Source organism: Pyxicephalus adspersus, chromosome 12 (genome assembly GCF_032062135.1).
Source record: "Pyxicephalus adspersus chromosome 12, UCB_Pads_2.0, whole genome shotgun sequence".
Taxonomy (NCBI): Eukaryota; Metazoa; Chordata; class Amphibia; order Anura; family Pyxicephalidae; genus Pyxicephalus; species Pyxicephalus adspersus.
This window is the reverse complement of record NC_092869.1, coordinates 18,333,054-18,348,317: the sequence shown is the minus strand read 5'-3', so window position 1 is coordinate 18,348,317 and position 15,264 is coordinate 18,333,054. Positions and strand designations below refer to the sequence as shown.

At 37.5% G+C, this 15,264-nt stretch overlaps 2 protein-coding genes across 3 annotated transcripts in view; one reads left to right on the top strand and one right to left on the bottom strand.

The window, feature by feature from the left end:
* LOC140342505 (acyl-coenzyme A thioesterase THEM4-like) overlaps positions 1-3,402 on the top strand; it is an 82,182-nt gene extending 78,780 nt beyond the window's left edge. Inside the window, exon 7 of the mRNA XM_072428714.1 lies at positions 1,701-3,402. Within this exon, the coding sequence (XP_072284815.1) occupies positions 1,701-1,768 (68 nt within the window). The 3' untranslated portion in view covers positions 1,769-3,402. The remainder of the gene's footprint in view (positions 1-1,700) is intronic.
* STX7 (syntaxin 7) overlaps positions 1-13,527 on the bottom strand; it is a 31,884-nt gene extending 18,357 nt beyond the window's left edge. The window contains exon 1 of one of the 2 annotated variants that reach the window (XM_072428712.1): positions 13,376-13,527. The gene's annotated coding sequence lies outside the window, so the exon portion shown is untranslated. Of the gene's footprint in view, positions 1-11,739; positions 11,894-13,375 lie in introns of those variants that run through there. The other variant, XM_072428713.1, reaches the window with a different exon arrangement.
* Positions 13,528-15,264: the final 1,737 nt, after the last annotated feature.

The following is a 15,264-nucleotide window of genomic DNA, read 5'->3' as shown; positions in this document are numbered from 1 at the left end:
AGGACTAACAGAATTACTTGGATTCGTACTATATTTGATTATATGGATCCTAATCGCAATTAATAATTTGGGATACTAAGCTAAGTTTCATGTACCAGAATATTTAGTTATTTATTCAATTATACATAACAATGTCTATATGTACTATATAATGTAATATATATATATATATATATATATATATATAAATCCTATTAATTTAGACTTAATTACCACAAGTGCACGATACCCCTGAGGAAGCCTTTCAGGGCGAAATTCAATCAACATGAATAAATTAATGGAGGTTTTAATAGCTGTATGGCAAGGAATTTACATGATTGGCTAGATGCTTTATGTCTAGAGCCCCCTTGGGCCAAAGTGTGATTGCTTATACCACAAGAAATTTTTGTGTTGTAAGTTGAATTTATTATGTTAAAGTGCCTCTCAGGGCCAATATGATACTGTTTGGACCACAAGAAAACAATGTGGTCAATCTTTGAAACTGGTATGTTCTTTCTGTTTATATTTGTTATTGTTTATTGAATAATATACTATACCATTATTTTTGTGCAGAAAAAAACTGTTTTTTCGCTTCCTACTTATCCTTCATTTTATTGAACAAGGGTTGGCACTCAGTCCTATAAGTACTCACATCCTACTACAACCACTATTGACACTCGAAAATACTTAGACAGCAAAAAAAGCAACAACAGACAGTGGAAGAACATTCGAAGAGGCCTGGACAGAGTCATTTGAAGTGGCAATGGGAAAGCGTTATGTATTCTGTGTAATAACAGTGTCATGTGTTTCACATCAAATGTCAGATGGCACTTTGACACCAACCACAAAAGTGTTGCCACACTTGGTGAAACTGAGAGAAAAGAGTTTCTTGAAGAAAAATTGATGAAATATCATTCCGAGTATCTTAGTTTTTGCAACTATCTTTCTAGAACAAATCATCTGACAGCTGCCAGCTTTAAAATTTTACTGTGCATAGCAACACATAGCACTATAGCAACACATAGCAACATAGCAACACATATTATCACAACTTACTGTTAAATACTGGTAAAGATCGAGTCCAGCACATGGTAAGTGATGTTAGTCAGCAGCTCACCACTGACTTACAAAAGGCAGCCTGTTACTCCATGTGCTTGGATGAAAGCACAGATATAAATAATCATGCATGGCTAGCAGTAATTTTGCATTATGCTCTTGGTATCATGAGAGAAGAGCTGGTGAAACTGGTGTCTTTGCCCGATAAAACACAAGGGATAGATATCTACAATGCTGTGATGGAGGTTTTTTGGTCACAAGACATAAGACCAGAAAAAGTTGTTTCAATTACTAGTGATGGGACACCTATGAAACAAAACATCAAGTAATCACAGTATAAAAATAATCAAAACATCACAGTATAATTGTATATTATGTACAATATTATCTGATGGCTGAGCAGTGAACAAGTCCTGGAGAGATTTGAAGCCTGATTTAATGAAATTAGGGTGTTTATGAATGAAAAAGGGCAGGAATATATACAGCTCACTAATATGGCCTGCCTTTATGACCTGGAGTTATCATCTGATAACTCATGGCACTAAAAATGCATCTTACCTAGGTGTACTCTGTATTAAAACCCTCCCCCAGTCAGAGTTTATAATATTAGATAGGGAGCATTACTGTTTTTCATAAACATTAATGTCAATCTTTCTTTTGGACAGAGTCCATTTACACCCAGAAGGCGACGTGGGAGGAAAAGACGAAGAAAAAAAACCCATGTTTTTTTTAACAGATTTTACACTACACTTCAATGTACTGAAAAAAACAACTACAAGGTGTAAGTAAAACAGCAGAAAGGATGTTTTGTGATATTAAAACAATTGAGAGAAAACTGCGGGTTTTTGAAAGAGACTTAAAAATTAGGCTGCTGAAATATTTTTCCAAATCTAAAAATGCATTTAGAAAATTCTACATTTAGAGACAATCCTACAAGCCATCAGGAAGTCTACAAGGAATGTTCTAGCATTGTACCAGCTGCAAAGGTGCATTTTAGTAACAGATTTTTACAGTTCCATAAGATGGAGACAACCTTGTGTTTTCTTAGCTCTGGTATTGTGTTTTTCTTTTGAGACAAAATATGTTAATATATGAAATGTTTTTTCTAAACTAAAACCTCAGTATTCATGGTAAATAAATAAGTGGTTTTTGGGTACAATGTACAAATGTACAATGGTACATTTTGCACTTCAGGCCTGCAGAAAGACTAATACTAATACTATTCAAGGATGAATGACTTCATATTCATAACGAAGACAACTAAGTAATAAGTACCGTATTTTCGGGCGTATAAGAGGACTTTTTAACCCCGAAAAATCTGTGCCAAAGTCGGGGGTCGTCTTATAGGCCAGGTACTTACCAATCACATACAAGCTGTTGTAAGCGCACCAATGAGAAAGTTAAAAAGTTTCTGTACTTCCTGGTTGTCAGCAAATGAAAGCTCGCCATTGGTTGTTTAGTATTCTTTTGCTACCACATTTTGAATCATCTGTTCGGGTGCTGCACATAGGGAGTGACACCATGGTGGAGGGACCCGGCTGTACCCTAAACGGGGAGAAGATCCGAGCTCGGGTTACCAAGGGTCAGAGTGCTTCGGGGGAACGCGGTGAGCCATGCAGTATAGATGTATTTATATGCGTGTTATATAATATTGTGATTTACAAATCAGCCACTAGGTGGAGCTGTGTGACTGGCTTTAATAGCCTAGAGATCCCTGCTGCTTTCTACCATGATGGCTGTAAAGTCTAAACTCAGAATTTCTACTTTACATAGAAGGGTAGACAATTCGATTATTTAAAGTAAAAATGTTGTTTGTTACTGTGCAACAAACTCTATATTTTAACTGCAAAAGTTGTGGGTCGTCTTATACGCCCAGTCGTATTATACGCCGGAAAATACGCTGTTTGTCTTTTTTCAAGTTTGTTTTGAAGCAAGTCACAAAAATCAAACTCCTTGTTAAATCTTAAAAGCCATTTAAAGCTGTATTACCCTTTAATATCTTCTCTCATAGATTCCTATCTAGACATTATGTCTTTAATCTTTATTGAAACTAAGATGTTACCCTGTCTTCCTTGATTCTCTTTTATCCTTAATGAATATTCAGTAGAGATGTTTTAATTATTGTTTAGTAAAAGGCAGAAAATATTTGACAAATGCATCGTTCAGATGCCAATCTTTCTTTTAGACTTGAACAGGCTCAGTAACACTAATGGGTGCCATCCACATTTGGGGTATCATAACATAATTCACAGTATTCAGAGACACTAGATTAAAAGTATAGTGACACTAGAAATAAATAACAGCATACAAAGTATTGTAATGCAAAATAAAACCCACATCAACCAAAGAGGTATGTTCATATATATATGGGCACTTGCGGCTACTGGAGTACCAAAAATATGAGGGATTTTCAGGGATTTGTCACCAGGCAGATCCTCGGGTCAGGCATCATAAGCGTTCAAGCATTCGCTTAAAAACAGCTGAAATCAGTTAACTCTTTCCGAACCTGAAAATATTAAGTCATTTAAAAACATGTTTATTTCTAAGCTAATATAAATGTTTGAAACATTTGAACACATCATACATTTTTATTTAGGGCTAACTGAGAGATGTGTGCCATTTGAAAGAATGCTTTTTTAGGGAAAGATTAACTTTCCAATGCAAGCTCGCTAGTGTCAAGGTGCTGGAGATGCCCGCCTTTGAAGCGTACAATCATTTCAGTTGGTAAATGTCGGGAGAATACACCAGCCAGCGAATTTGTGCGCACAAGCGAACTTCCGATTTTGCTTAATGAGAACAAACCTATAACACTACTACAAATGAACACAGGAGTTCTGTAGAATAGTGGCAACAATTCAACATGAGTAAAGTATGCTAAAGGAAAATTACAGCTTATTCAGCAAATGTCAGACTAATAAAAAAACAAATAAATAAAAACCATGACAATTTATTCATAAAAGGAATATGTAAATAATACATTCAAATGACAATATGACTTTGAGAATAGGACAAAGGCAACAAGGTGGGTTAAGTGCCAGTTTGGAGTGGAAACCATGCATACATTTGCCCTAATTATTTGTGGATAAAATGACAAAACATTGCTGAAGAATTACTAAACAGAAACCGTAATTGAAAACCAGGCACAAAAACATTGCAGTAACAGATGGAGCTAACAATAATCAAGATTACAAAAAGTCACATCAATGCATACCATCCAAGCAAACTTACTTGATTAATCCCAAACCAGGTGTGCGCTAATTGACTGCTATGACATCACCATTGACAGAGCTTAACAGATCCTCCTTAATCGCATAGCTGAAAATTAATCACCCTAATTGGCGAATTCTCAACCCCACTGCTCATTTATTAATGCTATAAGCCGGCAGGCAACTGCACTAGTACATGGCCTCGGCATGCGGTAATATTGGGAGCATATCGTAAAGAAAAGGAACTGAGAATCCATAAGGATAGAATTGTGATACAAAAAGTGTAAGTTTGTATTTAAATCAAAAAATGTGCTAGTTAGTATAACATATTTTATATGTATATATTAGTGAAAGCAGCACCCCATTCACAATGGCTGTAAATAATACAATAAAGTCTGCTGTTTATGAGCACTTACATTATCAAGCGATGGGAAACATTATGTGTGCCAATGTATTCTTGAAGATGATGGTGAAAAACAATGTGATGCAAAAATTAGCAGTGTCAGTGGGTCTAACAAAAATGCACCTACAAGAGCATCAAATCTGAAAAGACACTTGCAGCGTTTTCATCCTAAAGTGTTAGAAGTTTTGAATGAGAAAGATATCAATGAAAAAATTCCATCTACTTCTGCGATAAAAAATATTCAGAAATCTACTGGAGACCAAACACAACTAAGGAGATTCTTTATATCTGACAAAGTTACCAAAACAATGACACCAGAAAAATTCAAAAACCACATGATTGAAATGGTAGTAAAGAATAGTGTACCACTATCCTTTTCACAGCCAGCCTTTTTTAGGCCTAAATGGAGAAATGGCTAAAAAGCTTGGTGTTTCTCTGGAAAAAGAAAGTATAAGGAAACGTATAATTGAAGAGGCAAAATGTAAAAAGGAAGAAATACGAAAAGGTCTGAAGGGACATGTTTAGTGATGGTTGATCCAGGGAACATCCGATTGCATCATGGAATCAGGGAAAAAAATTTTTCCCCGTTGAAGCAAATTGTACCAGGGGTTTCTTGCCTTTCTCTAGACCAACCGTGACCATGAGGTTTTATATCTGGGATATGTTTATTTCCCTAGTGGTTGAACTTGATGGACTGTATTTTTTCAACCTAACCTACTATGTAACTATATGTAACTTTTGTCCACATCCGTAAACCCTCGACACAATGTTTGCACACCTTATGAGGGGCCCAAGACTTATCCTGATCACCAAGTTTAACTTTTAAATATGCCAAATAGGCTTGCTCAACAAATGTGCTTATGTTTGCCCCTTGACTGGGAATGGTGAAACTGCCACAGACATAACAAAATCAATGAGGGTTGTTTAGGCACTTATGACGAGAAACAGCAGGGCCAGACATGATCTAAAAAAAAAGCAAATACCTGTGTAAGTAGAAATATAAATTTTGCTTATTCACTACGTAGAGCAGCACACAACCTCTGACCACACTGTCTTGTGTGTAAATGAATAACCTATATAAATTCACACTACAGTAATCAAATTAATATAAGCGGTAGAGAAAAAAACTGACGTGATAGAAGAAAACTAACTGCACTTTCAGAATCAGCATACCTATTTTAGTGTAATAAAATTTAAAAATTGAAGTCAACAACAAATTTGTTCAAAATTGTTCCCCAGTGTTATTCATTTATTATTATTTATAATTTATTATATTGTTTATTATAATTTTTTGTTATATCTATGATATAGACCGTAAATTTGCTAACTTATAACCCTGAGGAAGGCTTAAACGGTTCACCGAAATATATACCAAAATACTGTATGTATGATGTGTCAAACCCTACCCCATGATGATCTAATGAGCTGGTGGTTATGTACAATTTTTTGTTTAATTATGAGTCACTGTATAAATACATAATTATTATCACCCAAAGCTGTAGCCTGTAAACCCTGTCTGTTTCTTTCTCTCAACTTAATGTACATATATATATCATAGGGGAAGGCCACTCTTTAAACATGTGTATCAAAATAAGGCAGATAAAGAGAATTACCTGCTTCCTTCTTCTGGCATCATGACATCACTCTGGGGGAAGTTTAAGTGACACACGGCTCCCCACGCATGCACGGTCCAGAGTTCATGAATTTAGTGGTTCGCTACCTGCAAAAGGTTGGGAACCACTGGCCTATACTGTTCAACTTAGCACTTGATCCTTTACTAGGGCTCTTTGAATTCTCCCCATATTTTTAGGGAATCCTTATAGGTAGAAGAAGGGTTAAAATTACAGTTTTCGCAAAGGATTTGCTACTCCATTTCACCAAGCTGCAGCATAACTTATCCACCATTTTACAGAATATGTAATTATTTCAGGATACTTCAAAATTTAGATAAATCAAAGGCTCTCTATTTATATAAATATGTGAGACCTAAATGGAGCCATCAATATCCTTCCCTATGGTGCACAAAAAACCTAAAATATCTGAGGGTCCAGACCCCGAAAAAAAACTAATGATCTCCATAGACACAATGTACAGCCACTATGGCATTTAGTGATAGAACAGCTCTCGAAATGGTCCCCAGAATTATTAATTATTATTATAGTGTTCCCTAAAATCCTGTACCCTGTACAAATGCTTCCTATTTTTTTAGAGCCTTAAGAATTACAGATTCTTTATACACTTTTTCGATCTTTCATTTGGGCCGGTAAGAGAATTAGGTTGGGCATGTATATTTGGCAGCAACCAGTCAAAAAGGTCACAATTTGACGGATTTTGCTTTATACAACTGAACAGACTCACCGGACACATTAGAGACTGGCTGCATGGCACAAATTGATATACTGATGTGGACTTAAAATCAACCTTTGTTGCCTAATCTTAGTCTAAACTAGTTATCATCTAATGTTTTGCATGTACATGGGGAGCTGCCCATAACAACCCTCATCTGTACTTATGTTGGCAAACATGGTACAAAATTGGAAATCATTTTTACCTTAAAAGCCACTTCTCTCTTCTGCTACCAATGTATGGAAATCATGACTTTCCAGGTATATTACATAGGACCCCTGATAGTACTGGCCAAGAGTTCTGAGAGCCTTCTGAGTGTTAAGTCGGCCAGAGATTGGACTGACCTGCTAGACAAGTTGCTGTCTATGCTGAACCCAGTAAGGTGTCACTATGAGGCAGACACTTTCTGAGCAGAACCTCTATGGACACTATGGTAGACTTTAAAGCGGCTTGGAGAACCATTCCCTCCTCGATGTATAGGGAGAGGACATTAAATCTATCCCACGGTGCCAACATTTCTTCCCTACAATCATACCAAATGGGGCTTAGATCCTCCACTTATTGTTTAAAATGTGGAGCAAAGGCAGCTGATTTATTTCATATGCTTTGGAACTGCCTTAAGATTAAACAATTTTGGAAGTTGGTGGTCCTATTTGTGCTGCATTATCTCAAAGTATTTAGCCCTATCCCCATGGGGATATCCTACATGGGCATCTTACATTGGCCCCCTGCCAAGGGACATGAAGAAACCCATAGCATCCGTGTTTGAGCAAACCTTTTGGTATGCTTCCTGGATGCTAACCAATTATGCTTCGATTGAGATTGAACTTTCTCTTGGTGTTTGTTGTAACTCAAGTTGTATAATCATTGTACTTCTTTATTTTATGTTTGTACAGCTTTCTGCAAACATTATGTATGCAAAAGCTGCATGGTTTATTTTCTCTTCCTCATAAAAATAGAAACATAAAAAACAGGAAAAAGCATTGAAAAGATTTTCTTGATGAAGCAATGAAGATAGTTACGCACTTTTATTGGGACAAGAGAAACATTACCAACAAAGAACTCTGTTAAGGCCAGACAAGTGGTTTCCTTAGTTTTCCACTCACAGCAACTTGCAAAAAATGATTAACTTTGGACCAAAATGTCTGTTCATTATGTGCTCATTTGACAGGTGGTTGGAGGCAGCGGAGTTACCACACTTTTTTTTTTGGATGCTGCATGTAGAATCCATTGGCAGTTTGCCTGGTATTGTAACATACTATGAATATGTTCATGCACTGCTGTGCAAATCATTGGGGTGCATCAATTCATAGTAATGAACTCAATAAAAATAGTGTCAATAAAAATACTCCATGTGTTATATTTTGTTTTCATTCTGATGCATTAACGAGTGATATAATGTGCATTAACCTTCCTATATACTTTTCAATTTTTTAATTAATATAAGTACCACATAAATTTGTTTGTTGCATCAAGGATTTTGTACTTTGTCAGGATCCTCTATGTTCACAAAATAAAACAAAAATATTCAATTTCACTAAATTATAAAATGCTGTGGTGAAAATTATGACCTTTGTGTTGTTTAGGGTCAGTTTCGACCCGGTTAAAATATAAGATTATATAACAATAATTAGTGCCAAAACCTAAATCATACACACACTAAAATGACCCCCGGGATCACATGGTCTGTTGTGACTATAGTAAGTGACATCAAGACATGTTTTAAATTGTTCATGCAATTGTCATTAAAAAAAAAAGGAAAAAAAGTCCATGGGGACATGTGGAATGACATTGATGAGGAATGCCTGGATTCTTATATAGGCATTCTTCTTCTTACTGGAGTGTACAGATCCTGTAATGTGGCCAATCATAGTCTCTGGGATGCATCATCAGACAGAACAATTTTCCGGTCAACAATGTCACTTCAGACCTTTCGAATGATATCAAGAGTCCTCAGATTTGACAACAAAGATACAAGAGCAAAAGCTGACACACTTGCTCCCATTAGATATGTCTGAGAGAGATGGGTGCAGCTCCTTCCACTGATGTTTCACCCTGGGCCTCAGGTGACAGTAGATGAAAGTTTTGTCATGGAAAATGCCCCTTCGGGCAATACATGCCCAGTAAGCCATGGGGCAAACCCGCAAGTGGAATTCCAGAAAAAAAAAAACAAGGAAAACGTATTGTCCGGCACAATATCACATGTGAAAGTTTTTTTACCAGCTATGACCTTGGACAAGAACTTCTCAGGAGGAAACTTACCATGGTAGGTACAATAAGAAAAAATAAACCTGAGCTGCCAACCAAAATTTTGCAGGTGAAGGGCAGGGCCTCACTTTCTTCAAAATTTGCATTTACAGACACCACCACTGTTGTTTTATATTGTCCAAAAAGAAATCGAAGTGTGATACTTATGTCCACTTTTCAAAGATGCAGCTGTGTCATCAAGAACTGACAAAAAGCTTATACTTATCCTGAAATATAATAAAAACAAAGGAGGAGTAGACAACCTTGACAAGCTGACTGCCACCTACACTTGTCAGTGAATGACCAGGAGATGACCAATGGTTGTGTTTTAAAACATCTTAGATGTGTCGGCGTACAATGCGTTTGTGTTGTGGACCCACATCCACCTGGGGTGGAACCCACATAAAAAATAACAAGCTGAGAATGTTTCTTGAGGAGCTAGTAAATTCTCTTGTCAAGGTGTACATTGAGCAGAAGAAACAGGTTCCCCGAGACCCAGTCCCTGCAGCCTTTGTAAGAGGGCTGCAGAGCTCACCAAGCACACCGTCCATGTCATCCACAACACAAAGAGCATCAGCACCAGCACCCTCAGCCAGCCCTGCCTCAGCATCAAACAGCACAGCCACAAATCCATTAAATCCACCTGATTCAAAAAGAAAGAGATGTCAGGTCTGCCCTAGCAATAAGGACAGGAAGAGAAACACATTGCGCTTCCACTGCAAAAAATACATATGCAAAGAACACACTAAAAGTTTCACTTTTTGCCACACATCTAAACACACACAGACATGCATGTTCTGGCACAAAATATTTAAATTACTTTGATTTGCTTGATTGGTTTTTGTTTGTTTACCCTTGCAAATTTACATTTTGTATTATTACTTGTTCTGCTTTTCTATTTTTGAAAGAAAAAAGAACTTTTTTTTGCCTTTTGTTAAACTAAATATATATGGGTCAAAATTGACCCGTAAGACCATAGATGTTACTATAGTTAATAATATTAACATAAAAAAAAAAAAAATATTTAAGAGATGTGTTTTAATACCCCTCGGTAATAATCTGGTAACATAACCTTTTATTTACTTATATATTTTTCTCGAGGTTCATTTTACCATTTTTTTATAATAAAAAACGAGAGGTATGCTATCAAAGAAAGGACAGGGGGGGGGGGTCACACCAAAAATATTAAAACCAATCTTTTCATAGATAAGGAAGCCTAAAAGGTAACCAAGAGGGAAGAAACACATGGAATGAAAAATAATTGTTTTGAAGGTATTTTATGACTGATTTAGGACATGGGTCAAAACTGTTCTGTTATCATGGATAGTAACAGTAAGCTAAGTATATAGGAAGGCTAACACAGTGCACTGGAATGGACAGGTCTGAATGGGTAAGAAATGGTTACAATGAATAAATATTTTCCTACAGGGAAAAGCTAACGGTTTTCTTGCCATTTTTTGTCACTAAAATGCTGTGGTATTGGTAATACATATTTTTAGAGTATTCTTTAAATATTAAAGAAAATTCAAAGAATTTTTAACAAATCAGCTCATTAAAAGTCAGCCACAAAGAGACATCTGCCCAATAAAAATAATATACAAATCAAACTCTAGTAATGAATTGCAATTTTTCTTTTTCAGAGTAAGCTGTATTCAGATAGTATTTAAAAGTATACATAGACACAATCAATGGAAAATCAGTAAGGCTTTAACATGGTAAAGTCATTTTTAAAAGTAGTTTAAAAAAAAAAAAAACTGAAATCTGCTTTCATAAAATAATATATAGTAATGCCTCAGTGAAGGTCCTTGTACAGGCACTTTCTGTTTAAGGATGAAGTTATCGTAAAAATCTCCCTATAATTTATGCTTTTTGCATTGTCACCTTGGCATATAAGCTTCTGATGAAGACTAAAAATGACTATTTCAACACACATTATGTAAAAAAGGTCCAGTTTTTAGGGGAAAAAAGTGTTTTGCTCTACATCTGTTCTGGTGACCCCTTAAATTTGGGATTTTCTACCTTTCAATTCCAGTGACAAGGATCAATAAAAATACATAAGGCCCTGTTCACACCAATGTGTATTCATTGTGATGAAGTGAAAAAAACACGCTTGCAACATTTTGATGCATTTTTATTAAAATGTGCATTACACAGAGTTCAATGGTGACGCATGTAAAACATACTGTGCCTAAACTGCAAAGATGTGCAGCGTGCATAAGGCAACATTTACAAGTTGCTATCCTTATATATTATCCATTATATATGTGTTGATAAACCACTGTGTGATGTAAAACTGTGTTGTAAGCCATTAGCAGTTTTTAGAAAAAAAGGCTGGGTTGTGTGCAGCTGTGGTTTGGTTCACTGCACTGCAAAAGATTATGGGCCATCTCTAGTCCTCTAGCAACAACTGTAATGCAACTGTGTTCAAACACAGTTCAACGCAGTTATAAAGTGTACCCATTTAAAGCAGAACTTAACCTAAAACAAAAAAATTACATTTACCTTTAATCCTGCAGGTCCCTTGATGCCAGTGGTCCTTTCCATGATCTGGTCCAACGTTGTCCTGGGATTCCTCTTCACCAGCACCGGGTGCCGCCATCTTCACTCTTCTATTCCTTCTTCTTCCGCAGTCTTCCTGGCATGTCGCCCGCCTAGGCGATCAAGACTAAAAGGGGAGGTGTTATACTTGAAAAAATAAATAACATTTTCCCTTTACATGTAAGGGTTGTCTACCCTTTTATGTAAAGGGAAAATGTTGAATTTAGGTACGCTTTAGGTCGGTGAAAGAGGCTGTTGGAAGGTGTCGCTATTCAAATTAGCAAAAGAAGCTAGGCGCTCAAGGGCATCCAAATGCTACATGTCAAATCTAAAAATTGTGCTGCTAAACACATGCATAAAATGATTCACAATGCCATATGATTGAATAGGAGAGGCTGGGACCACAGATGGACTTATGTAATTAGCCTAATTATTGGTACCCAATGAGTCCGAGTTGCAGCACACCACAGTGAAACTGTCACATGCATGTACTATTTATGGTGTCATACAAAATAATAAAAATATGTCAGAGTTTTGGTCCTTTGGTATTCTATTCTAAAGCTGTGTACACACCTGCAATTTTTCTCGTTGGAAAGGATCTTTCACGATCCTTTCCAACGACAAAATGGTCCTTTGGTATTCTATTCTAAAGCTGTGTACACACCTGCAATTTTTCTCGTTGGAAAGGATCTTTCACGATCCTTTCCAACGAGAAAAGACTGCACGATGCATGAACGATGCTGTACATACAGCACCGTTCATGCTCTATGGAGAGGGGAGGGGGAGAGCGACGGAGCGGCACCCTGCTGCGCGCTCTCCCCTTCCCTTTCATTAGGATCGGTCGTCGTCCATGGATCCGCCAGGACGGTCGTCGGACGATGGACGACGACCGACTGTACACACGGCAGATTTTCGCCCGATAATTGGCCGATACCGATTATCGGGCGAGAAAAATTTGCCGTGTGTACGCAGCTTAAGTTTTACATACATTTTAAGGGTGACATTCTAATTGTAAACTGCACTAATGAGCTTGTAGACAGTTACTGAAACCTATATATCTATATATATATATATATATAAAATACACCTTTGCAAACATTGCAGAGCTCCTTTATGTTAGTTTAATAATAAAGGCTGTGGTTTTACATTTGCTGTCAGGTCTGCTACATGAAAGTAAAGTGTAGAAAGGAATGACCCTGCTCATCCTGCTGTCTGTCACATGACCACAGTTCAGTCTGGATTTCCTGAGTATCAGGGAGTCTCCCTCTCAGTACACACAAATGGAATGTGGAATACTTAACAATTACTAGTCATGTGATCCTAATAAACCTTTTAAACGGTGTCAGCATTAGCTAGAAAGACTGCCATGACATAAATCACATAAGGAAATCACAATGTATATAAGTAAATATTGCTGGTGTGATCAGGTGACTGAGGATTCGAGAGTACTGGAGCTAAGATCTGAAAATGGTCAGCCGAGCCATAACAATTAGGACACTGCTTTTCAGAATAAATAGTGCTTGCCTGCTGTTTATCATTCAGTCAACTGATCACAGCCTGAGCCCCCTAACAACGCAATCAATGTAAAGCAATCTCATACCAGCCTTCTCTCTTACTCCAGCGGCCTCCGTCTGCTCCACACACCCCAGCGACAAGCAGCGCATACTCAGTGTGACTGGAGAGGAGGGGCTGGAAGCAGCTGATCTCGGATGGCAAAAGTTTAAGCAAGTGTACTGCAATAGGCGACTGCCTGGTAATGGTTGTTAGCACAGTGACTTGCAGTGTGTGTGGAGGAAGGAAAATGCTCTTACTTCCTGGTTCAGTGTTACGAGAACACTACAAAATCAAAGTAAATGGGCAGTGTGTTAGGTCAATCTTCCTGCCTAAACGTTCTATGAGCTGTTCAGACCGACCTCTGTAAAGGTTGGTACAGCTGTGACTTTTTATTGGTATTTTCTGGTATAGATGTATGGTTTTTGCACACACTGTAACTGTTCTTTGGCTAGCTCATACCCTTCAACTAACTTTGCTAGTTGCTTGGTGTGCTTTTGAAGCAACAGTACCACAGCACCATAAGTTTGCAGATTTGTACAAAAATGACATAAATGACTTTTCTTTAGTTTTTTTTCTAGAGCATGCACAGCCAGAGCGGGACCCTTGTGTGTAAGAAGTGGTTTCTTCAGAGTCCCCACACTACTGAGTGAAACTTGTTTCTTTCTGATTGGTTAGCTATAAAGCTATTTTCAAACTGGCAGTGACAGTTTGATTATCACTTCCTTAAAGGGACTCTACATTTAACCTCTACTTTCAGCAGTCTGATTAAAAATAAATGGGGGAAGCAGCGAGCAGTTCAATACCAATAGGTGCCAGCCCTGGATTCAGGAGCTGATCCTGCTGTGGGTCTGAACCTGCTATAGCTCAGCAAATTGTGGAGAAAGAGTCATTCACTGGCACCCCAGTGACAGTAAGAGGCTGATTCTCCAGTAATAGATATTCCAGTGACATGTTGGACTGTGACAAGTAAACTTTCCCAGTGATGCAAATTTACTGGGAACAGGTGCCCAAGGGACAATGGCAGGTAGATCAACCAGAAACAGATCCCCAGTGACAGATTTTCCTAGAACTAGTCCCCCAGGAACAAGAAAGGTAAACTTACCAGTGCCTGGTTGCCCATTGACAGTGTGATTTACCAGTAACAGATACCCAAGAAACAGACGGCTTCACTAGTAATAGGTCCCCCAGTGACAGGAAGATTCTGGTGACTTTCAGCATTTTCTTACTCAGTCCCTAGCCTCTTGATGACCAGTAGAGCTGCATAGAACATCCAGATTGAATCTGGTTATATTGGTTAGGAAATCAGTTTTTTTTTTTTTTTTTTTTTTTTTTTTTTAATGAACTGTACTATACCTGTCAAATATTTGGCAGCCAGATTGGCTGAAGCCTACTTTCAAGGACAGCTATAGTACAGCTTGGCATATTTGACCATTGAACAATAAATAAAGGGTGTCAGCTTGGATTCCTTAAATACAAATTTCAAGGTCCAAACAGACCCAATCAAACTTAAAATTGACTACAATCAGAACTATCCGACCTCTGCTAATGACCTAATGACCTAATGACCAGTGATTTTTTTCAGATCCCCCATTCACTGTTCTCCTCTGTCATTCTGTGAGCCAATTTGGCTCTTAGGGTACTTAGCATCACTTTGGCAGCTAAAATGTTTAGCTGTAAAGGCTCAGCCTAAAGTTGTCCTGTTGACTACACTTTAGGGAACCAGATCTAGAGGGAAGACAATTGGGTTGTAAAGCCACAATTACCAGCCCATAGCCAGATGGTTCTAGTTATGGTCATGCTGTATTCAGCAGCCTATTTAAAACGAATTTGCTTCAATATTCATAAATTGCAGTGAAGGGCAACCCACAGGACATCATGGGTTGTGCTGTGTTGCACATGGGTTGTGAAGGCACTGCAATAATATTAAATAATAAT